The 22,818-nt window shown below is 48.1% G+C and overlaps 1 protein-coding gene across 1 annotated transcript; it reads right to left on the bottom strand.

Annotated features, from left to right (window-relative positions):
• Nucleotides 1–605: 605 nt before the first annotated feature.
• Nucleotides 606–22,615, bottom strand: LOC113956743 (T-lymphocyte activation antigen CD80-like). Its single transcript, XM_027663633.1, has 7 exons — nucleotides 22,501–22,615; nucleotides 22,277–22,356; nucleotides 10,313–10,645; nucleotides 8,423–8,704; nucleotides 6,213–6,338; nucleotides 3,240–3,363; nucleotides 606–1,409 (listed from the first exon to the last, which is right to left on the bottom strand). The coding sequence occupies exons 2-6, from the start codon at nucleotides 22,341–22,343 to the stop codon at nucleotides 3,257–3,259; spliced, it is 915 nt and encodes a 304-aa protein (XP_027519434.1). The 5' UTR covers nucleotides 22,344–22,356; nucleotides 22,501–22,615; the 3' UTR covers nucleotides 606–1,409; nucleotides 3,240–3,256.
• Nucleotides 22,616–22,818: the final 203 nt, after the last annotated feature.

Raw genomic sequence — 22,818 nt, 5'->3', positions numbered from 1 at the left:
AATGTGTCCTTGCTGTGTCCTAGGAAGATAAACAGCTCAGGCAACAATACATCCCACGGAGGTGCTTTCAGGCTTTGGTCTGCCCTGATAACACGGATAGAGCACTAAGGGAATGGGTCCAGCTTGCAGAGCAGAAGGGAAAAACATACCTGTAAAACTCAGGGCAGGGTTCAGTTAGGTTAGTATGCAGAGTTGCTTAGGAAGCTTGTTGGGGCTTTTTCCTCCTTTCCCCTTAAAATGAGAAATCAATTTTTCCTACACGGTAGGCAAGAATGTCAGCCAGATCAGATGACTCCTATCCAGTATTAGCATTCTGTAGGGAAAATCCTTCAAGTCCTGGCTGGGTGGAGAGAACACTGGCAGAAAGCAGCAACATTCAGTGCAAAGTAAGTCCTTGGGTTACTGTGAGAGACTCCCAAGCACCTGCAGAGCCTCCCCTAACAAGTGTCCCTAGGCAGATGTACCAACACAAGCAGACCTGTGTTTATGAAGCAAGGCCCTGAGTTAGGTTTCATTACAGTAGATATGCGAGATAACCACTGACTTTAACACAAATTTCAGTGGGGCTTTACAGGTAGGAAGGAATGCACAAAAAAGCTCGTACATTTGTATGCACACGTGTGCCCTCACACAGCAGTTTAATGGAGTGGCTGTGTTGGCTGGGTTGGCAAGGTCATCCTGTCAGGAGAGAAAGGCCATGAGAACTTGTGCCACTGCTGTGGGTAAGCAATATTAGTTGGCTGTTAGCTGTGCTGTCAGTGTGTATCGTTCCCTAAAAAATCTCATAGCACTGCAAATAAGCATGAGGCAGATAGACTCACTTCCAAGGTGAAGTTTTTTTCATGAAAAACGTGAGCATTATTGCCTCTTTAGGGGGGAAGGGACGTGCATCCGTAATGGTCAGGTTCAAATCCGAAGTCCTCCAGCATGAAGAACTCGTGTGAGACTGAATATAAAAAAGAAGTTTTAGCTTCTCCCAGTCGCAACACGGAGGCACAGCCTGACTTGAGCTTGTGTGTCGGGGTCCGGGGGGTCCCAAAGGGCAGCTCTGCGTTGCTAAAGGGGCAGGCAGGCCCCTGGTTCCCACAGAAGCAGCGTCAAAGCCAGAGGTTCCCAAAGCCTTGAACTGGTGTGTCGATGCTGACGATGTTCTTCTTCTGCCCCGTTGCAGGAGCAGAGAGGGTCCTCCCAGGCCGGGGTTCCAGTGACCCCCTCGTACCGAGAGCACCCCACAGCTTCTGTTTGACTTCATTCACATGAGATTATGTTGTCAGTCGTGTTCTCAGTCGTGGCAGCAGAGTTTTTCTGCTGCTGCCATCCCCTTGCAGAGAGCCAAAGGGTCAACGCCACAAGCATTGCTGTACAACGAACGGCGGAGTCTGCAGTGCGGAATGCACGGGATAAGAAACCTGAGGGATTCAAAGAAAAAGTATTTACTGATTTTTTTTTTTTTTCCCCTTCACCCCTTCTTAATCTTAAAACGTCGAGCGGAAATGTTGCAGAGCCGACAAACGGGTCATACACCTGCGACAGCCCTCCACGAGAGGGCTCCTGTTCCATGAAACCGGAGCTGCTCGGAGCGGCAGGAGCGACGGTCCTGCAAAACCTTTGGAGTGTGCAGGGATGCTACCCCCTCTGCGGAGCGAGGATGGCTAATGAACGCGCTCCCCAGTTTAAACAGCAGCGGGACGTGGCTCAGTACACCCTGCAGTTCCCAGATGGCAGTCGGCCACCAAGGAAGCACCAGCTTCCATCCCTGTCCACAGGCAGCAGCTGTCCCAGGCGCTGGAGCTGGGAAACACCACCTACGGAAAAGCCTGGCAAACTTTTGCAACAAAATAGAGGAATGTGGTAGAATGGGTTTTGTTCAGTAGGTGAACTCCTGCCGCTGCCATCACAAAACCCCCCAAAATTCAGGCTAACCAAGGCTCTAGTATCTGTCCCGGGCAGGGCCTTCCCCGGAGGAAAACATGAGTGGCTGTTCAGGTTTGGAAATGAGACGAGTGGCCAGAATGAGAGTTTCCCCTCCTTTCCACCTCAGAACTATTAAGCTTTTAGATCACCGCAGCACACAGCTTGACAAATTCACGACCTGCAGGACTCCACAGCTGCTGCTCCGAGGCATTGCCCTGGCAATTCCAAGGTGAGAGCAGGAAATGCCGTCACCTGGATAATGGTGCGAATAAGAACAGCTACCTGCTAATCTTTCCTTCAAGCCAAAGCCAATATAATGCTTTGTAATCATAAAACTCTGGCAAGCCAGAGCCTCCCCCAGCCCGTCTTTTGCAACACCTCGTTGTTGAAGGTAACTCCTTTTAAAATATGAGTGTTTCCTAGGCAAGTCTTACGGAGGAAGCTTTTCCATTCCTCCAGCTGCTGAAGGGAATGGAGATATCTCAGGAGAGGACTGGCATAGCTGGTATTACTGGGAAAGCTGGAGTTGTTCTCTTGTTCACCCCTCCCTCGCCACCATTTAGTCAACCCTTCATTTCTATTACCAGTGGTGTTCCCCATGTTTATGTATCAGATCAGGCTCACAGGGAATCAGCCAGAAGTAACTTCTAGGGGGTGAAGCCACATGTGGGACCTGTAGTAGTGATGAGCTACTTACAAATGAGTCCAAAAGGACAGGGACTAAAAGACTGCCCAATTCTTAGTTGGGAAGTCCATAAAATGAGCAGGACAGCAGCAGGGGATGTCCCTGCAGATCCTGATAGCTGGAGGACTGTGCTGCAAGCCCACCTCTCAGATATTAATCAGCTTCCTTGAACAGGTTCAGAGCAGACACTGACGGTCGAAGCTGTCAAACATTCTTTTTCTTTCTCTCTCTCTCTCTCTTCATCCCTATTTAGTCCCAGAAATTTTACGTTCATTAATGAACTGAATGCCAAAGAAATTTCCACACCATCCACACAGGGCCCATTCTATGGAAAAAGCAGCTTAAGCAGCCCAACAAATTCAGTCCTCTAATGTTTTTCACTAGATTTTCACTAGAAATTTGAAATAACCCAGACAAAGCAATGTCCCACAAGGAATGTGAGCATCATTCCTCTGGTTACTTGACTGGGAAACACAACGTGTCCAGGTTGGGAATAGGGCCCTACTGCTGTTACTTACCCTAAAAGACAGCCCACGCTCATATTAAAAGGCACATGTGGTGTTGTGAGCTAACATGGCATGAGAATCCAGTGGTATTTGAGAAGATATTTTGCCAAGAGAAGAGTGGTGAAGAAAACTACCTGTAAATGCAATCTGGTCATACAGATGATGTTTCAGATGTCACTTTGAGGCTCACAGGTGCCTTCGTACCTTCCTTCATACCCTCTCCCACCGGATCCCGGGGCTTACAACAGTGAGGACAAACTGAAATTTGGAATAAGAGAAGACATAAAAGTGATGACTCCAAATGTCCTCTTCAACAAAGTGTAACTGAGAGTGGGAAGAAAGGAGAGAAGAAATTAAAAGAGATCCTTTAGGTCTAGTTACTTCTATTTTAATTTGGCAGGACTCACCCCTGCAGTACATCCTAATATGCTTGGCCCATAGCCATAGTCTGATCTGATAGAAAGCTCTGTTATATATAAATATTGTCAATGTAGTGTCATATGGATAAAACAGTTCTCATTAGCACAGGTATGGAACTCAGCCTGGCATAAAGACAGGTTGGTACCTGCTAAGGTAAGTCAGAAGGGAAATAAAAGTTACACATCACTAAATGCAGTTTTCCTATCAAATGAAAGAATGCCAGTGTTAAAACCAACAAACTCTTTCAGTGCTTTAAAAGGAGCTCAGAATAAACAAGTCCACTACGTACCTCAGCATCTATGGATGACTTCTGTTTTAACTGTTCAGGTTGAATCTCTACTACCACAGCAAACTGTACTCGCACAAATCATGCAATGTGAATCATAAGCCATTCTTTAAGTGACCTCTAATCTTGGTGCTCTGTGTTTGCATTCCTTAATTACTGTAAAGACAGGCTGTGAACCTCAACAAAGCATCTGCACGTTCTGGTCACCACAACAATCGCGCATCTGAGAACTCTTACTTCCGTTTCACTCTGCCTTTCTATTCTTCCCTCCCACACTTCAGCTCTCTGAAGCATGGCCTTTTGAGCTCAGAAACCACTCTTAGCGTCAAGGCAACTCCTGACTCAGCTTTCCATGGGCCAGAGCAACAGAGGTACTCTCAGACCTACTCTGAGCTCCCACAAGAGCTCTTGAAAGGTGACCTGCAGCAGCACCAGCAGGAAGCACTCTTAGGGCAGGTATTTCCCTTCCCAGATGGGTGGCAATGCCCAGCAGCACTGAAATGGCACAACTATACAAACTGGGAAGTTGGATGGAAACTCTGGCTTCAGTTACTTACAGTGTACACTTGGGCTGGAAAGTGGCTGTACCGAATAGCACCACCTGACCTGGCAAATCCACTCCCTGTGCATATTATGCAAATGGGACTGAAAGGGAAATTCCAGTTTGTGCAGCCCTGTGCCATGCTGTTGCAGGTGATTGCATTCTACCACATGGCTATGCTTTTTACATCTGCTTTAAAAGCAACTTGGTCCCTATATAAAAGACTATCTCAGAATGCTCCGGAATCGTGCTAATTTAATGGTGAGGAACCTTTTAATTTCCAGCCAATATTTGTTTAGAGCCAAATCTTCCAATTCCAGTTCATTTTCTCCTATAATTAGAAGTGCATTATACATGCAGCTAACAGCACAGGCTGTGATCAGATGTGATTTTCCAGGTTTCAGCCTGCTCGTTGCTTTCCCGTTGACACAGCCCCAGGGAACAGCAGGGGACAGCCAGCACTGGTGTCACAGGGGCACAGGAGTGGAAAATGAGGAGGTGAACAGGTGTAACCAAGAGGCACTGCCTTCCAGAAGCTTCCTTTCTTTGTGATAAAGCACTGAAAGGAAATCAGCCCAGCCCGACTCAATGGTCACGCTGGTTTTTGAAGGGATGTGGTCGACGAGGAGGGGAAAAGAAAAATAGTAATGCAACCTCCACACCTCTGACTTGGGAGTGAACTTGTCTTGAGCAGAGGTATCAGAACACACAAGCATGACAAACTTACAAGTGTCTGTAAGCACACTGAGTCCTTGCTGTCCAGCAAACAGCCTTTTCCAAAGGGGGGGTACCACGGTGACCACGATGGGCTGAGGTGCTCAGAACTGGGGGCTCCAGGTTTAAGTGGCCTGAGCACAGAGCCCCTCCCAGTGTGGGATTCTTGTCCCCACACAGGGCTTCCCCAGTGCCCTGACAGAACTCGGTTTGGTGGTATTTATGACATGTTGCAAGGCCTGCTGTCATTCTCCGTGACTGCTCTGCAAAGCTGCTAACAGGGTGTGGATAAGACATCTCCTGCTGTTGACTTTCAATCCTAGCTGCCTTTATAAATCCATTAGATGCCTACCCACATCTTCAGGGGCTTTCTGGTGAGGTCAGATTAGACATGATTAGGAGCAACAGCTAACAGATGAGATTTTTTTGAGGGGAAAAAAAAAAAACTACTTAGCTGGCAGCTCACCCTGAGATGCTTGAGATCCCCTTTGACATTGGAAAGCTCCTGGAGACACGTCTGGAGTCACTGAAGACTTCATAGGGTAGGACCAGGCACCTCACCTGTGCCATTTTGGGCCACACAAAGAATACAAATCCAATTCTCCTGATTGGTGTTCTCCTAAAAGTGGGGCACTGCTATGCTTAAGTGTTTTCTGTGGCCCTAACACTATGTATTTTTGTTACTTTGACTCAGTGACTATCTGAGGGATTGTCTAAGTAGGGTGTGGAGAGAGACCCAATTTTGAAACTCTCAGTGCTCAGCCATATCTATCATGATCACCAAAATTCTTGGCATCTTAAGGCATCTTAGGTCATATCCTAACACACAAAAATGAACCTTTGTGAATAGCTTCATTTCTGTATACCCCTGGTTTTGGAAATATTCTGATCTGCTGGCAAAACTCCCCATCACCCTTTCACTCCCAAACCTGAACCCTAATGCTGCCTGCACACAAAATGTAGCAAAGTCATGAGCTAGACTTAGATTTTGTGACAGTGGATGCTGAAATAAAGAAAAAAAAAAAAAAAGGAAATGAGAAGAAGGTAGAGAAATACCTAATGTGGCAGTATAGTTTCTGTAAATGTGTATCTTAATAGAAACATAAGCAGTAAAAGACAGTTTCTTGAAAAAGGAGGTACACTTACCACGCCTTGGGAGGTATCTTGCTGCCAGGATGATTGCCAAAATGAAGGTGATAACAACGATGCTTGAAGCAGTAATGACATTATAAGGTGGAGGCACAGGAGGAACAACACAGTCATTTGTTTTTTCTGAGACGGGAGAAATAAAAAATAAAGGACACAACAATTTATTGTCATTTTCACGTGAGAGCAGGTGCATGAATTTTGGTGGCTCTGGCTGAGTTCTAACTCAGGTGTTCAGCCTGAAAATGGACCTGTTCAATAAAAAAAACGAGAAAAGCTGGTGCCTTAATTTCTTCCACTTTGCTGCATTTGCTCTGTGCTGAAATTTTTAACATATCCACAGAGTGTGAAATGCTGGGGTCTTGTCCAGAACAGAACTGAGACAGGCAATATTTAAAAACACATAAGCTGTTTTAAAGGAAGTATTTGGGCTTGGTGGAAGAGTCTGAGTCCGCAGCTAGAAAATTTCCATTTTCAAAGCTACCCTACAGTTTTCCATACTGTTTTCATCAGATTTATGCCTAATTCTTTTCCCTTTGGATTCAGAGGTGAAGGAGAATGATGCATTAAACAGGCTAGAATAGACTTGTTTTTTCTGCGTGGCAGGAAAACAGTGTTGTGGCAGAGTTCAGCTTCAGTGGATCCACGCTTGTTAAATGAGGAAATTCTTTCTAAGTGCATCCCTGTGGCTTTTAAAGCACAAATGCCATTCAAATACCAGGTCTGTGTCATGCTTTTCACCACAGGAGATGACATTCCACCGCTGGGATATAAGAGCAGATACCAGGCTGTTCCTCTACACCACAGGACAACCCTAATTCAGCAGGAGGGACAGACTTGCTGCATGTCTGTAGGTCCCCAGAGCTCTGTGCACAGATCTTCAGTTTTTCATCATCTGCATCTGGCAGAGTTGAGCATCATTCCACGTCTAAGACACTGGCCTGATCTGCTGTACAATCTTTCCCCCCCACTGTAGGGTTTGCCTCCTGTGTTTACCAGAGGCTGTATTCCGCCTGGAAGTCTGTTCATGAAAGACTTGTCTAAAGGACCAATTACATCATACCATAATGGGAGTGGTTCTACATCTTAAAAATCAAAAAGCAGGGGGTTTGTGACTGCTGTGACTGTGTCGCTGTTGATTGCACCCTCCTCTGAGAATCTGTGTGACAACAGTGTATTACTATTATTGGGGTTTTTTTGTTGTTGGTCTCCTTTTCTATGTAGCATGATATTCATAACCTTCTTCCATTAGCATCTCTAGGGACATTATGTGCTACATCCAGCAATAACCAGTATTCATAAAGCACTGTTTTCTGGCATTTGTTCTGAAGCTGAATGGCACCTCTCCCCACAAGCCCCTTTGATTTTAGTAAGGTAGATGAATAAGCTACCTTGATGAATAAGGTACAATTCCCTAGGAAAAAAAGGACTTCTCTATCTTCCCCTGAAGGTGCCCTTATCTCTGCAGTAAAAACATCAGACCCACAGACATTTCAGAACATTTTTTTTCGGTAGCAACATTAAAAAAAAAAATCCTTTTGGCTTTAAGAATTTTCTGGCAAATCCCCTTCTACTGCAAAACATCTGGACCGTAGTATGCTGCCTTCCCTCATGCTGTTTCCACTTGTGCCTCAAGCTTTTCAAAGCAGAGAGTTATCTATTATGCTATCACTTCTAAGCCAGGCTCAGTGATGGAATTCTTTTCACATGAGTTAACCCTATATTACATTTGAAAGCAGAATTTTGTCTAGACCCCAGCTGAACAGTTTCTTTCACTGAACCAGGGACAAACATGCTTGTTTAAATGAGGAAATTCTTTTTAAGTGCATCCCGTGGCTTTTAAAGCACAAATACCATTCAAATACCAGGTCTGTGTCATCCAACTGGCAGCAGGACTGTGCTGGTGCAGAGGGGCACTGGATGGTGGCAACCCTGACCTGTGGGAGCAACTGAGCTTGATACCACCAGATCACAACAGGATCCAATTGCCTTCTCAGCCCAGCTGTGACAGAGGAGCAGCAGGAAGACAAAGCCATCACCGCTTGTCAGTCACTGTTGTAACTCTCCCTTCCCACCCCTGCTGTCTTACAGCCTTTAAAACATTCTGGCGCGCAGCTCACAGGTGGGGTCGTTGTGTCATCCTTGCGTGAACAGTTACACAGAATGGTTTTGTAACAAAAAAACCCCCAAAAAACATTAATAGCACGTACCCAGAAGCAAACTGGTGGACTTGGCCAAGCCGTCGTATTCGACGGAGCAGGTGACGTTGGTGTCGCTGGTCACGTTGAGCACCAGCATGCCAGTGACGTTGTACGGGCTGAGGCTGGACTCGGACACCCAGCTGGCATTCCACTCCACAGACACGTTGTTGAGGGCTCCAGAGATTCTGGGCTTGGGGAAACCTCCGTGAGAAGAGCACACTATCACCATCTCGGCTGATTCGCAGGAGCTAGCGGACACCTCTGCTGTTACGCTGGGCTGGCTGAAGTCGGCTGAAGCAAAAGAGACTCGGTTACCATTCCGTCAGATCAGGGCGAGGGTTGAGGTCCCCATCGCCCACAGTCAGAGCAAAGGCTCCCCCACAGGGCATTCTCCCCCTGCCATAATTTAATTGGCCTCTCTTGTGCCATATAGCCAGTCAGAGAGCTGCAGCAGGTTGCTCAGCTCACTGCACAATGGTCCTTCTTGGAGCAGCTACGGTTTTAGTGCGTGTTTGCTCCCGGCCTGACTCATCGTGTGACCACGTGACTGCTGGGATCTGTGCAGGGCAGATTCTGGTCCTTGGTGTGTCCTCCGTGGCTTCCGCTGCCCACAAAGCTCTGGGATACCAAGTAACTTTTAACTAGCGAAAGAAACTTGCTCAACACCGCGTGGCTGACCAGTGGCGAGCAAGGAGAGACACAGATTTCCCTCCAAGCCCACTGTCTGTTGAGAAATATGACACTGCCATCCAGTCTAGAAAGTCCCTTCAGACACCCCAGCCTGCTTCCAGCAGGGATGAGGGAAAATTTCCCTTTCCCGATCCCCAAAATAACTGATCCCACTTTACCAAAAGGAACAGAAGTCTACCACAATTGTTCCAGCTGGCCTGCTAAGACAGCAAGGGAATTTCTGGAAGGAAAGAAACTGGAGTATTTGTGGCCAGGAAAAGAGATCCGTAGTTTCATATTTTTCATGCAGTTAAGTCCTCAGCCCTCATGGTTAGAGAAGGTGCTGGTAGTGCACTTCCCTTTTTTCATATCAGTTCCCAGAAAGAACACTAATTTTGTCTCCTTGCACGTATGCCTACCATGCCCTCAGACAAGCAGGCAGTGGCCAAACCTCAGGAGCTGGTTTGTTTTTTAGTTTTGTTGATCTCCCTTCCAGATGGGGAATATTCCTTCACTGACTTGTCTGGGAGATTTTTGCAACTCTCTGCTGTTAAAGGTATTCAAAGGTATGTATATATTTATATATGCCACCAATATCTCTATCTTCAGCTGAGACCAACCACCACAAAAACAGGGGTGGAAATGGAAAATAATGTCAGTGGAACTTTTTGTGGTTCAGGTTCATTTTGAGCAAAGGAACTTGATTTATTTAAGGTAAAAATACTCAGATCTCCAACTGAGTTCAATCTTGGGCTGTGGAGCTGCGGTGCAGCCAGTGAACTGGCCAGTCCCCGGAGAGCCTGGGCTTACCAGGGGTTTGGATGCAAGCCTGGAATGCTGCTGTGGCCACCCCCCTTCCTCTTTCAGCTTGGATGCTTGCCATGCACCAAGGGCTTGGTCTGACTTTGCCCAAAAGACATCAGGGGCTGCCTAGGGGACTCACCAGCAGTGGTACCTGGGGAGGGGTCCTGGGAGGGGTCCTTTCACAACAGGGAGGCATCAAGGGGAGGAGGTTGGGCTGGTGGTGTTAAAGCCAAACTCTCCGTACCTGGGGTAGCTTTGGAAAGGTAAGTAGGGAGGCTGCTAGAGTGGAAATACTTAACACATCTTCCATCACTCTTTTAGGCTGCCTGATGGAAGCCTGTCTGCTCCACTACGATAAAGCTTGGAGGAGTGTCCTTTACCCCCAACAGCTGGCACTGGGGGGGTGTCAGGAGACAACCCACCTACCTGTAACAAAGAGGGAGACGCTCTCGTCACACACAACAGCGGAGTTGTGCTGAACCACACACTGGTAAGTGCCATTGTCCAGGATTTCCATGGGGGAGATCCACAGGATGAGGTCCCAGGGGTCCATCTCTGTGCGGTTCCTGTACCGCTCGTCAACCTCGATCATCTTCCCGTCGGAGTAGGCCAGCACCGCCACCGTCACCCCTGGAAACTTCTTCTGCCAGTAGGCCCGGTAATTCTGCAGGCTTTCCGAGCGCGGGATTTCATGGCAGCAAGGCAGGCTGACCTTTTCCCCCAGTTTGCTCCTGACTACTCTCTTCTCCCGTGCTTGGCCTGTAGGTGAGGGGGCAAACAAAAGTCAGTGAGACAGTGGTAAGGCCTCGTGGCAGGACCTGCTGCCCAGAGCTCACCTCTTTTGGCTCTGCCTGCACCCACCGAGTTTACAGCTCAGTTTACAGCTTCAGCTCTGCACCGAGGGAAGGCCTCCCTTGGCATTGCCTTTTACATCACGCTCCAGTCCTGCTTAGGATCCTGAGCACACAAGGATTGCTGCATGGACTGCTGAAGGCAAAGGCAGGAAGAGTGTTACCTGCCCGAACAGGAATTTTGCCGGCCTCCTTAAAAAAAAACACACCTCACTGTCAAGAATTGCCATTATTCATGTAGAGGGATAGAAACATACATGCACAAACTTCTGTCTCCTCTGCTCTCCCTTTGCAGAGCTCAGTGTCCAGAAAATCTCTGTAACTCTCTGGATTTGATCCCTGTATGGGCCATTCGCTTCAGACACTTGTGGGTCCCTTCCAACTCAGAACATTTTGTGAAGTTCTGTGCACTTTGACCACATTAGCAGTAATCCCCCTACTGAGCACTACGACTATTATGCACTCCACTCCCATGAGCAGCCTTGCTTTCCCATTCCCTCCTCCTTCCAGTGGGTAAGTGCTCACAGGGGCCAGGACCTAGGAGGGAGCAGACTACCAAAGAGCTCCTGCTGCTGCTGAAAGGTGACCCAGCACGGTCCTGTGCTGCAACAAGGCAGATGGCTGAGCTTTCACCTGAGTTTGTGCAATCCTGGGGGTGATGTGCACCCTGCTGTGTTAGTCCAGAAGGTCGGGTCACTTCACACTTTCCCTGCTTGCCTCAGCCTCGCTACCTTAGCTCTCACCTCCAGTGGTGGAAGTGGGATATCAATCCATTCCTGCTCTCATCCGCTGAGCAGGAAAACAAGAAAATAGCTGGCTTCAGGACAGAAGAGATTCAGATTCCTTCTTCCTTCCCTGCAGAACACATCTCAGTAAACATGTTGGAGAGGGGAAGCAGGAAAGTCCTGACAGGCAGAGTGTCACCAGTGGAGGTGAGAGCCCACCAGGCAAAGCCTCTGCCTGATGCATGAACTGAAAGCTTGACAAAGTTGAGCCTAAGAACTGCCACCCTCCCAACAAAGTCTGGCTGGTGCTGGCTCACACTTCACAGTCTCTAAGATTCTATGAAATAAGCCTCTCCCCTGCAGCACACCTACCCCTGTCCCGCTTCGCACACCTTACACTAAATCTGTGGGAAACACACTGAAAAAAATGCTGTGGAGGTCCTGGCAACACTATGGCATGTTTTAATATTAATTAATATTTAATTAAATAAAATAAAATGCAATTAAATTAGCAACTTCTTATTTAACTGGTTTCCCTCCACTCAGCTGCTCTGTTGATCTTCCAAAGGGAAAGATTCAACTTCCCCCCCCACACACATACTACCTGCACTTCCCCTTATAATGTGTTGCAGATTCTGAGCAACCAAGCCCACTCTGACCTCTGTCAGCCAGAAATTGGCAGCAAAAAGGTAGAAAAACTAGTTCTTCCACACCACCTGGGATAAGAACTGCCACATCTTGCCAACTTCTGGCAGCCTGAAATTTAGGGATTTCTTGACATCAGCAGTTCAACTGCTACTCCTTCAGGAAGAGTTCTTGCCTCTTCAGGAATGTATATATATTTTTGGCTTTCAAAACTTCGTGTGGTGATGAATTGCACAATTTGATTACATGGTGTGTGAAGAAGCATTTCCTCCTGTTCACCTTAAAAGCAACCCGCTTCAGGCCGTGACTCCTGAAGTTCCTTCTCCTCTTTGTCTGTGTGCGTTTGTGTGTACGTGTGCTTTTTCCCTCGACCACATCAGCTCAGCTCCTACTATTGTTGGAGCGACTCAAAAGAGCAGCCAAACAGCCAGTCAAACTTTGGGATTGTGGAGCCTGATAGAGACCATTTTCTATTTTCTTTTGTGGCAATAGGGGAAGAGTGGGCGTACAGTAAATGTCAGGATGACATCGCATCATGGGTTGCATGAGGTTCTTCGTACCTTGCCCCTAAGAGTCTCCTTTGCAACCAAAAGGAGAACAAAAACCTTTTCAGCAGTACATGTGCAGGGGCTGGAAACTCCTGCTGATGTCACGTCTACCCTTAAAAGGCTCTGCAGCCCTTGAAACTGCAACCTGAATGCTGCAAGCCTGAAGGAACCAAAGTCTACGGAGAGTCATTCAGCCTCACAAAAGTCCCCTTTCGTTTTAAAGGTGAACTGCAAAGCAAAAATGAAAATTCAGTTCTCCCCCATTTCTGTGCTGAAGGCTCTCTGTAACCAGTCTGTGGGGAAGGCATTCACTGTGGAAATAATTTCTAATGAATTTTCCAGAAAACAAAGATCCCTCCTCTTCCCACCCCTCTGAAGCCCACCCACTCCCTTGCTGTGCACACACATCTCTCTGTCACTGCAAGCCCGTGGCGTGTGCCAACACTGAGCTGATGAAAGGGATGACTTTCTGTTCCCTGTGCAGAAAAACATGTTTCATTCAAACTGCGCCTGTGCTGCAGATGCCCCACACAGCAGGGCTCATCAGAACAGAGAGGTGAGTGTAGAGGAAAATCATGGGTTCTTGTTTGCTCTGAGAGTCAGCAAGCAGGAGAGCTCTACAGTCTCCCGTGTCCCTGTTTCCTTCATGCTTTGCCCCAAGCCTTGACTCAGAATTTCCCCAGCCACAGAGAGCTTGGGATGTTTGTGGCACATGCAGTACAGGAGAGAGGGTTGCCTCTGGGACAGAAATCCTGCAGAGACATTTGACAGTAAAGGGCAGCTAAAGACCTAGCAAAGCTCTAGAGAAGCAGCACCAAACTGTTGGAAACCTTCAGATAGGTCCTGGTGAAGAGAAGCTCCAAAGCCGTTCTCTTTCCCCTGCCTTCCCCATTTCTCTGCCCTTCTCAGCTGCTTCGCCTTTATTTGCTCTCACCTTGTGTTGCCTTGCTTTGCACACAATGCACAAAGCAGCACACATGAAAGGAAAAGTGGGCCTGGAGTCCCTTGCCAGCAGGTAAGACAGTGGATCTGCACATCTTTTTAGCAGACAGTCCTGCAAAAAATTCTAAGATAAATTGTCAGTGGAGCTCCAAAACCGAGAGGGTAAAAACAGCCTTGCTTTCTTTTTTTTTTTTTCCCCTTCAAGTTCCCTATTTGTCTTTGCAACAGCAGTTGCTATCTCTACTCATAAATTAATGGCATCACTGACTTTGCCTAAGACCATGCACTCCCACTCTGCCTGGGCACTGACACCTTCCTCCTACTCCATCTGTGTATGGGCTGAAACAGGGACTTGGGGAAGCTCTGGGAGGAGGTACACAGCATGTGGCGGTGAGGTAAGGGCACTTCTGGTAACTGAGGCTGGGCTGGCTGAGCAAAACCATCTTGTGGAGCTTCACTTTTCTCCTGGTGGCCATCCCCTGGGACCACACAAGAACCACACTTGGCAGTCCTCAGGTAATTGTGCAGATCAGGCACCTCATTTTCTGTGAGTTGCACATTCGCCCCAAACTTGCACAATTTATCCCTTGAGGGCAATGCAGTATTTTACAGGGATTTCCAAGCAAGACAGATAATCTGCAGAAAAATTAAGACATTTTTAAAAGCTGAGCCTTTAAAAGACCCCCTTGGTCTTTTTTTTTTTTTTTTTTATCTCAGGTGATTCTACCAAGGAGGAATGAGATTCTCTCAAAGCTTTTCCATGGAGTCCTGTGCTACACTGGAACATGTGAAGAAATGCTTTGTATTTAAGCCAGTGCTGTGACAGACTCTTGTGAATACAGTGATCACAGTTGCCCAGATAACCTCTGTGCTCCTTCCACACAGACTCCACTCCAGCAAGTTCAGGCATGCAAAGGGAGGTCCCGGCAGGTAGAGAAAGGAGGAGTGGCCCCTTCCTCTCGCACTTCCCATCTTCACCTTGCCACATTCCTCCTGAACAAAACAGCAACCTCGCCTTGCCCAGCTCTGTACTGTTGATTTGGCAATTATTATAATATCCCCCTGGTGTTTTGGTGTCCGACTGCCTCAGCAGCCTTCGCTCTTTGTTTTAATGCTGTTTGCACGTGTTCAGTGAAGAAATCCTTAAAGCCATGAAGTTGCTGTGAAAACCAGAGGACCTCTTCCTGTGTCTATAGACAGAAGGTCAGCCCGTCTTTCGGGGTGCACACTGATCACACTTTTTTCCAGCAGTGTGCTAAGTCAAATGAAACTATCAACATTACTTGTCTCCCTGAGCATAATTGATAAGCAGTGATGTACTGTAGGTAACACTCATTTTAGAGTGGTTCACAGGGTGCTCTCAACACATGCCAGCATCCAGTACGGGCCAAATTTCTTGGGCACGCTGTGCTCCCACTGAAGCCCTCTATCTGACTGCAGCTTCCTTTGCAGGTTGCAGATCAACTCTCTGCTTTCTCCAGTCTTAATCCCTGGCTCACCAGAAAGCTGATTTCACTCCACCCTGACTGCATTTTTGCCATGAAAGCCAGCAAGGCAACCCAGCCAGGCGGGAAACGAAAGGAAGCGCTGTCACTAAGTCACGGCTTGGTCAAAAAGCTGACTTGAAAGGGAAGGAAACTCCATCGATCGCCAAGGAAAAAGAAATGTTTCAAAATCTGCAATTCGCATCTGAGAAAACCAAAGGGAATCTGAAATACTTGGGTAAAGGGGCTCGCTGCAGCGCTGGGGCAGCTCCAGCCAGCCGGCACCCCTCCCTCTCCCTCTTGCTCCGGCTCAAGTTTCGGTACCTGGTTGAGATAAAGATCTACTTCTTTCTGAGTCACTGCTGGGACAAGCCCGCTGCCCGGGTATGTCCAGCCTGCTTTGTTTATAAACATGAGTAAGATCGCAAGTCACTCGGCAGTTTTCTAATTCTGGCACTAGCTAGGAGATCAGATCCAAGCAAGGAGCTGGATGTGAGACACAGAACTACTTGGGGACGGGATGGGGACTTTATCGTGCCTGAAGATCTTCCCCCTTTGCCGCAGAGCACTCCACATTGGTGCTGCTGCTCAGGGAGGAGGGGACGGAGGGCTTGCTTATCTCCCACGCTGCATATCAGAAGGGACACCACAGGGACAGAGGGACTTTAAACCTTCCCCCTTTCTCCATTCCCAGTACGTGGAATGTGACACTGCTAGAATTAGAAAGGGCAGGAAGACACACTAAATCTGGATGTCCTCAGAAGATTTGCATATTTTAGTTCCTTTAGAGATCAAATTCCTGCAACTGGCTCAGCACTCTTTACATTATGATTTCCCCGTTTGGGGGCAGAAACTAGATGAGGCAGTTGTGTAAGACGGGCCTTTGGGGGAGGTTTGTCACACTCAAAGACAAAAATAAATCTGTTAATTTTTTCCCCTGCAGACTCTGTCTCTTGCTGACTGGATCACTTTGTACTTCCTCTATATTTATCTCCCAGCTGAAGATGTTCTTGGATAATTTTCCTAATTCCTCCAGTACCACTGCCATGCATGCTGCTGTCCTCGTAGCAGTTTCTGAAGTTGAGGCCCTCCCCACTGCTTGAGGCCTTAGTTTTCTTCAGTGCTTGCTACATCTCACTGTCTTGCATGCTCCCCAAGTAGCCAGCCCCCTCTTGAAACTAATAGAAGGTGAAATTGCCCAGTAACCAAGAAAATCAAGTATGATACCTCTCACATAAGCCCACTCCGAATTAGAAAAATTATAATTTTGTTGTTGTTGTTGTTGTAGCTAAAGTATTTGCCCACAGCCATAGTGACATTCACCAGTGCAGCTGATGATGCTGCAGGCCTGCCAGCCATTATCCTGTTAGAAAAACCGGTCTCTGCTCAGGCACTGACTCACAGGATGCTCTGCAGACGACAGACTTGACAGTAACCCCGCAGCTGGAGGACTGCCTGGAGGAGAGATTACACAGCCCTAGATAAGAACACAGCACGGGGAATGGGAATTAACTGGAGGACAGGGAACAGGAATTAACTGGAGGATGACCAAGAGCAGTCCAGAGGTGTCTGTAAGAGTGAAATGAGAGACCTGGGCATGTGCTGCTGGAGGCACCGTCCGGGAGCATCCTGGTGCATGGAAGGAGTTCTTTTGGCACTTCCCCCAGCACAGGGATGAAATCCTTGCCTGTTGGGCCTTTAAAACTGCACAAGGGTACGTGCTATGGCAACAGCAGCGCTGTGCAGAGAGACTTGCTTCAATGCTCTTTTCTATTAACTTTTTATATGACAGGGTAGCAATCTGGGCTCACCAAAAGGTGAACACCTCGGGATAGGTGTAGGTGTAGGTGCCACCATTAGCCATCAGTCAGCACTTTCTTTTCAGTCAGGGAGTCCCCTGGGACCAATGATATTTTAAAAGCACAACAGTGAAAAAGCAGAAGCAAAGCCCGTGGTATTTCCGCGTTGGGAGAGATTTACGTATTCTCGAATGAACTCCCGAGACTCCCAATGGTGATGTCCCTCCAAGGAGGCAGAACAGCTACAATTAAACATAAAGTTAACCTATTTAACAACAAAACTGACCTCCTTTTGCCAAGGGAACAGACTTCGCTGCATCTAGCACACCTGCTTTGACAACTTATAAAAAACCACCACATCTACATGTGCATGGTATTCATACAAGGAAGCACATGTTTAAAAGGAAGGAGAAGCCTTCAGCCTGGAGGAGAGAAGGCTCTGGGAAGACCTTAGAGCAGCCTTCCAGTACCTAAAGGGGGCCTGCAAGAAGGCTGGAGAGGGGCAGGTAGTGATAGGACAAGCTGGAGGGAAGGTAAGGACAGATATTAGGATGAAATTCTTTACTATAAGGGTGGTGAGGCACTGGAATAGGTTGCCCAGAGAAGCTGTGGATACCCCATCCCTGGAAGTATTCAAGGCCTGGCTGGATAGAGCTCTGAGCAACCTGGTCCAGCAGAAGGTGTCCAGGCCCATGGCAGGGGGGTTGGAACAAGATGAGTTTTAAGGTCCCTTCCAACCCAAACCACAGTATGATTCTATGAGTGGGAAGTGGGAAGAAATCCTACGAGAATTTCTCTGAATGTGGAAGTTCTCCCCCAGCCTGGTACAACCTTGGGATGCAGCCAGATGACAAACTGGCACTGATCTCATGTCTTCCCAACACAAGCATAGGAGATGTGTCTCCCCCTTCCCTTCTAATCCCACGTGCTCACTCTTGCAGGGCTCTCCAGAGTCTGGTTCAATACACCACGTTGGTATAAAAAAAGGGGGAAAAAGAGACTTTCTGCTGAGCTGGAAGGTGAAGTAGATCATCCAAGGATCAGACACGTGCTAGAACTAGTACAAAGGAGAGGAGAATCAATGTAGCCAGAGAGGAGCAGGACTGTGCCTTTTGATGGTAATGACCTTCTTTGTCCCCTCAGCTGTGCATCCTGCCTGTATCCACTCCCCTCCGGGTTACACAGCACCGGTGTAAAACCAAACGGGCACCAAAGACAGAGGGCTGGCCCCAACAGAAAACTGACTCACCACAAGCAAGGCAGGGGGATAATTCCATCAGTGTCATCCTTCATTTATGTCAGATTAATTACACCCATTAAAGCACATTTGAAACTCAGAGTCGAGGAAACGATGAGCGGGAAAGGTGTGAGGGTGTACAGGGTGGCAACTCCTGCTGGTAACCTACCACGGTTAGTGAAAACTTCTACCCCAAACTTTGCATGTTTAAACGCAGGAATGTCCAACATTAACATTGCAAAAAGGATACAAATGTCTCAGTGATCCAAGAAATGCAAAAAAGCAGTTGCCCTCAGTGCAACATGAGGTCACTGGAGCTATCCGGGTTCATTCCGATCTAACAGGGAAAAAGGAAACTATGTGGGAGAAAGGAATGTTTGACCTGTAGCTTTACAAGCTTGGTGTTTAGGCAGGTAACTGCATTTTGACTGTGTAAGGATGTGGCTTGTCTAAGTTTAATTTTCTGTGGGTTTTTTTTTTCTTTTTTTCCTAAAGAATTCTTTCATTTAAAAAACACACAACAGAAGAAGTAAAACAGAGTCTATAAGCAAAAGCAGGAGCCTTTAGCTGGGTTTCTGTTTCTCCAGATGAGCTCTTACAGCAAGTTTCACTCTGGATAGACTGACAGACAGGAAGAAGAGTTCCTTAGTTTCACTGTCCTTGTTTTTGAAGTAAAGACTTCTTTTTCTGCATATCTGGAACAGGGTGAGACAGAAACTCATCCGAAAAAAGAAATTTAAACAACAGCTGAAGGCACTAAGAGGAATGAGGCAGAAACTCAGTTTGCACCATGTGATCAAGTGGGCAAACCTGGTATGTAAAGAAAAATTTCTGCCACCGCCACCATGAAATCTGCCCCAGCACAACAGCTACTGGAACTGGAATGGAAATTAGACACCAAGCACCTACAGCTCACTGTTAGACACTTCAGTATTTGGGGGTGGCCATGAAACAGGGAATCTTTCTCAACCCTATTTGTCCCTTTCTGAAACCCAGCTCCACTCCAAGCTCTTTATTGGCAGTAACATGAGGGAGGGGATTCCCAGAGTGAGTTACTTGTGAGCCAGCGCTCGCTTGTAATGCAGAGGGAAGTGGATATTCCCCCCCACTTCCCAACTCTCCAAAGCTGTAGGGAATTTTCCTCAAAACTTCTCAAAAAATTTCACCACTGGGAAGAAACCAACATTTAAGTGGTCCCCAGCTGGAAGAAAAAACTCCAGGGAAGCTTAAAAATACTCCATGGACACAAAGCCCGGCTTGCTTGATCCCTGCAGTCAGTGCCTACACCATGTCTGCACACGGGGCAGGGAAAGGTTATGCTGAGTGACTTCCAGCCACGTTGTCCTATCTAACAACTGTGACTGAGAACATCCTACAATCTGTAGGCAGGTGTGAAGGTGCAATGGCAGGAGAAAAACAAGCCCATGGGGATACCAGCAGTGCATTCAGATCATAAATCAAAAAGTCTGTGCTGCAATCAAGGCTGTTCTGCCACTTTTCCACTGTGCTGAGACAGCAGGACATCTGTGTCTCCAGCAGCAGATGGCATCTCAGAAGCAGCTTTAAATTACACTGGCATTTCAGTGGGGCACCTCAGGTGAATGCCAGAGTAGCAAAATTCAATTCAAGGGGAAACAAATGGGTCTGCACAGCTTGGACATACATGAAATTCCTATGAAATACAAACTTCAAATCATCCTTTTAAATAAAGCCCCCCATTAATGCCTTCTACTCCTATGATGTGAAAATTCAGCCTGGTATTCCCTGTATTACTCACACAGGGTTTACAGAGAGCGGTTGTTTCCATCCTAGCGTGCTCCCTGACCTTTCAGAGTGTTACAACATGGAGCTGTGCCAGCATCAGGGCAGCTGGGCCAAACCAAGGACACAGGCTTTGGGAACCAGCCCTGACCGTGCCTTGGCGTGGTCACGAGCAGTTCCACATGGTGGCAGTTCTGTAAATGTTGGCCTTGGTGACTCGCTTAACATTGTGTGGGAAGTCGCTGGCAGGACGATGGCAGGTGCCCAGGGCTTCACTATTTTGCCACAGCCAAGTCAGAACTCAGTCCCTGTGGTCGACCTAGGGAAGGCATCACCGGCAAGCAGCAGTAAAACCTTTAAAACCCATTCATTTGTGGGTACTGCACCAAGTATTTTCAAGTGTCGTTAACGTAGGAATACTGATTTTCAGAGAGAAAAGTTTCAGGGGGTGTGTGTGTGTGCATACAGAGAGAGAAAGGAGGTCCATCAGCCGTCCTGTTCTTATCAGTCTGCGGAGCATCTGCCCCTGCAGCACCAGGACTTCCACAGCCTCCTCGCATGAGACACATCTAACAATTGTGCTCCAAAACCTGAGATAATGTTTTTAGAATAGCTTGGTTTTCCTCTCTGTCTCCTGCAGAATTCAACCCCAGGATTCAAGCCCAGAATTTTGTAATCAGTCAGATTTGGAGAAGTTATTTTTCTCATCAACAGGATGACCAAATCCTGCTGGCCTATGGGTTTGTGCCTTGTGTTTCCCAGCCCAGGTACATCTCCCCATGCCTCCCAGCCCATTCCCAAGCTCTTGGTGCCACGATGCTCCTTACAGCTCCCTTGCAGCTGCCTCCTGCCCTTCCTGTCATCTGGGGCATGGGGAGGGTTAGCCCAGGCTTTGGCTATTTGGGTGCTGCTTGTGGCTTCCAAGTAGCAGCCAAGGACCTCTGCATTTCTGCCACCTCTGCCTTCCTGTCAAATTTGGGTGAAATTGGTCAGGGGATTTGAAAGTTACAAGCAGAGGACGAATACAAAAAGGAAGAGATGGAAAGCAGGATAAACTATAATTCACTTAGTAAACTATGTTAAAATAAAGCATTTAATAAACCATATTAAAAAAAGTACAATTGGAGGAACACCTATTAACTATTATTCTATTATCAAACTCCTGTTTCTAGTAGTGGATATTTGTAGGCATCAGACTGTATATTCAAGCATTACCCATCTTTGGCCAAGGAAAAAGCATCCTTTTTAGAGAAGATACGTGACCAGCGAATTACCACGTGCTCGTAATTACATTAATAACTTACTACAAGCCCTTAAAATACAGGGAGAGAAGCAGTTCTGCTCATGATAGATCGTTTGCTCATTGCAATACGGGCAGAATAATCTGTGCTTGACACATGGTTTGCAAGCACAGAGGTAGGGGAAAGAGTGAGGGGAAGACAGGAGAGCCGAGATGTCAGAGTGGCATTTGAGGTAGCTGCTTTCTTTTCAAGTGAGCTCTGCGATTCACTCCCTGTTAAATTCTGAGTTTTGTTTTAAGAGAGACTGAAACTTAAAATGAAACTGGGCACCAAGTATCTCCCAGTTTCACAATATCAGCACAAAAAACTCCTAATTTTGCCTCACTTGATTTTTAATCAAAGCCTCAGTTCTGCCCAGGTTTGCTCTAGAGTATCGTTAGCTGCAGTGAAACACTGAAGTTGCCAACAAGCACAGTCTGTTTTGCATCCACAATGAACCCCAGCTCAGAAGTGAGTTTTTGTGTGGTTTCAAGGTTAACATTTCACACAGCTGAGAAGACTCATCCCAAGCCTCTTGAGGTCAGGAGGGATCTGTGGGCTCCAGTCAGCTTTGCGGCAGGCCCTCGAAAAAGGACAGGGGACAGCCCAGGCAGGACTTCAACAAAGTCCAGGGAATTTGTGTTGTTGGAGAAAGAACTCGCTCTGCACTGCTCTGAGCTGACCGGGAGGTTCAGAGAGCTCTGACCTGCTGCCTTTCCTTATCTTTCCCACCACACACCCACTGTTAACCATCCAAAAAACTGCAGAAACCACCCCACCACGGAAACCGAAGCCCAAGTGGCTGTACCGCGTGCTCCCCACAGACATCGGCTGCCCCCAAAACACCCTCGTTTCTCTCACCCTGGCTGGGATTGGAGACCAATTTACCCCTCTGGGAGCTGTCAGGCTGGTGCAACTGGCCTGGGGAGCTGAGAGCTCAGGGATGCTCAGCGCTCACTGCCGCGGTGAGTAGCGCCGGTCACCCAAACCCTGGCCCAGGCTCAGCCCTGGCAGAAGACACCAGACGCAGTGTCCTGGGGGCTGACTGGCACACGGGTGCTGCTGCCTGCTGGGATCCGATCCCCTCCCGCGGCCCCGCACCGGCCCCTCCTGCTTACCCAAACCAAGGCAGAGCAGCGCCAAGAGCCCGAGCCCCAGCCACGTCCTCAACGCCAGGCACACCATCCTCCTGGAGCTCCTGGGATAGGGGGAGAGGGGGACACGGTTAGGAACCACAGCACCCGCCGCTGCATCCCTCTCCTTTCCTGCCTGCTGCCACCCCGAAAAACCACGAGCGCCAGCCCAGCCTGCCCCGCTTCCCTCGCCAGTGCCCCAGGGGTACCTCTCAGTTCCTCGGGTGAGCGGCCACCCCGCCGGGGCAGGGCAGGGGATCAGCGCCGGGCCATGGGTGCCTGGCCGCTGCCACGGGCTGCCCAAAGGCTCTCTCCCCGCCGGGGTGCAGGGGGAAGTCTGTGCGACGGGCGGGTGCCCATCCTCCTAAGTCACCTCGTCCGCCCACGGCTTCCTCGCAGGGCATGCGTAAGGCTGCAGTGCCCGCCGCCCCCGCCGCGGGCTCTGCCTTCATCCCTCGGGGGTGGTTCGGATGTGCCTCCAGCCGGGACAATTTCAGGCTGAAGGGCCCTGCTTGTTGACCTGCCCG

The sequence above is a fragment of the Corapipo altera genome, unplaced genomic scaffold (assembly GCF_003945725.1).
Source record: "Corapipo altera isolate COAL_440 unplaced genomic scaffold, ASM394572v1 165, whole genome shotgun sequence".
In the NCBI taxonomy this organism is placed as follows: Eukaryota; Metazoa; Chordata; class Aves; order Passeriformes; family Pipridae; genus Corapipo; species Corapipo altera.
Note: the sequence above shows the minus strand (reverse complement) of the source record. Positions and strands in the feature narration are given on the sequence as shown.

Bases quoted from the DNA above. Each gene is read 5' to 3' on its own strand.
- LOC113956743 (XM_027663633.1), bottom strand. From the start codon at position 22,343: ATGGTGTGCCTGGCGTTGAGGACGTGGCTGGGGCTCGGGCTCTTGGCG. The intron at 8,705-10,312 runs GTAGGTGGGTTG...CTTTTGCTTCAG, and splicing joins CGTCTCCCTCTTTGTTACAG to CCGACTTCAGCCAGCCCAGC. The intron at 3,364-6,212 runs GTAAGTGTACCT...TCCAAATTTCAG, and splicing joins AAGATACCTCCCAAGGCGTG to TTTGTCCTCACTGTTGTAAG.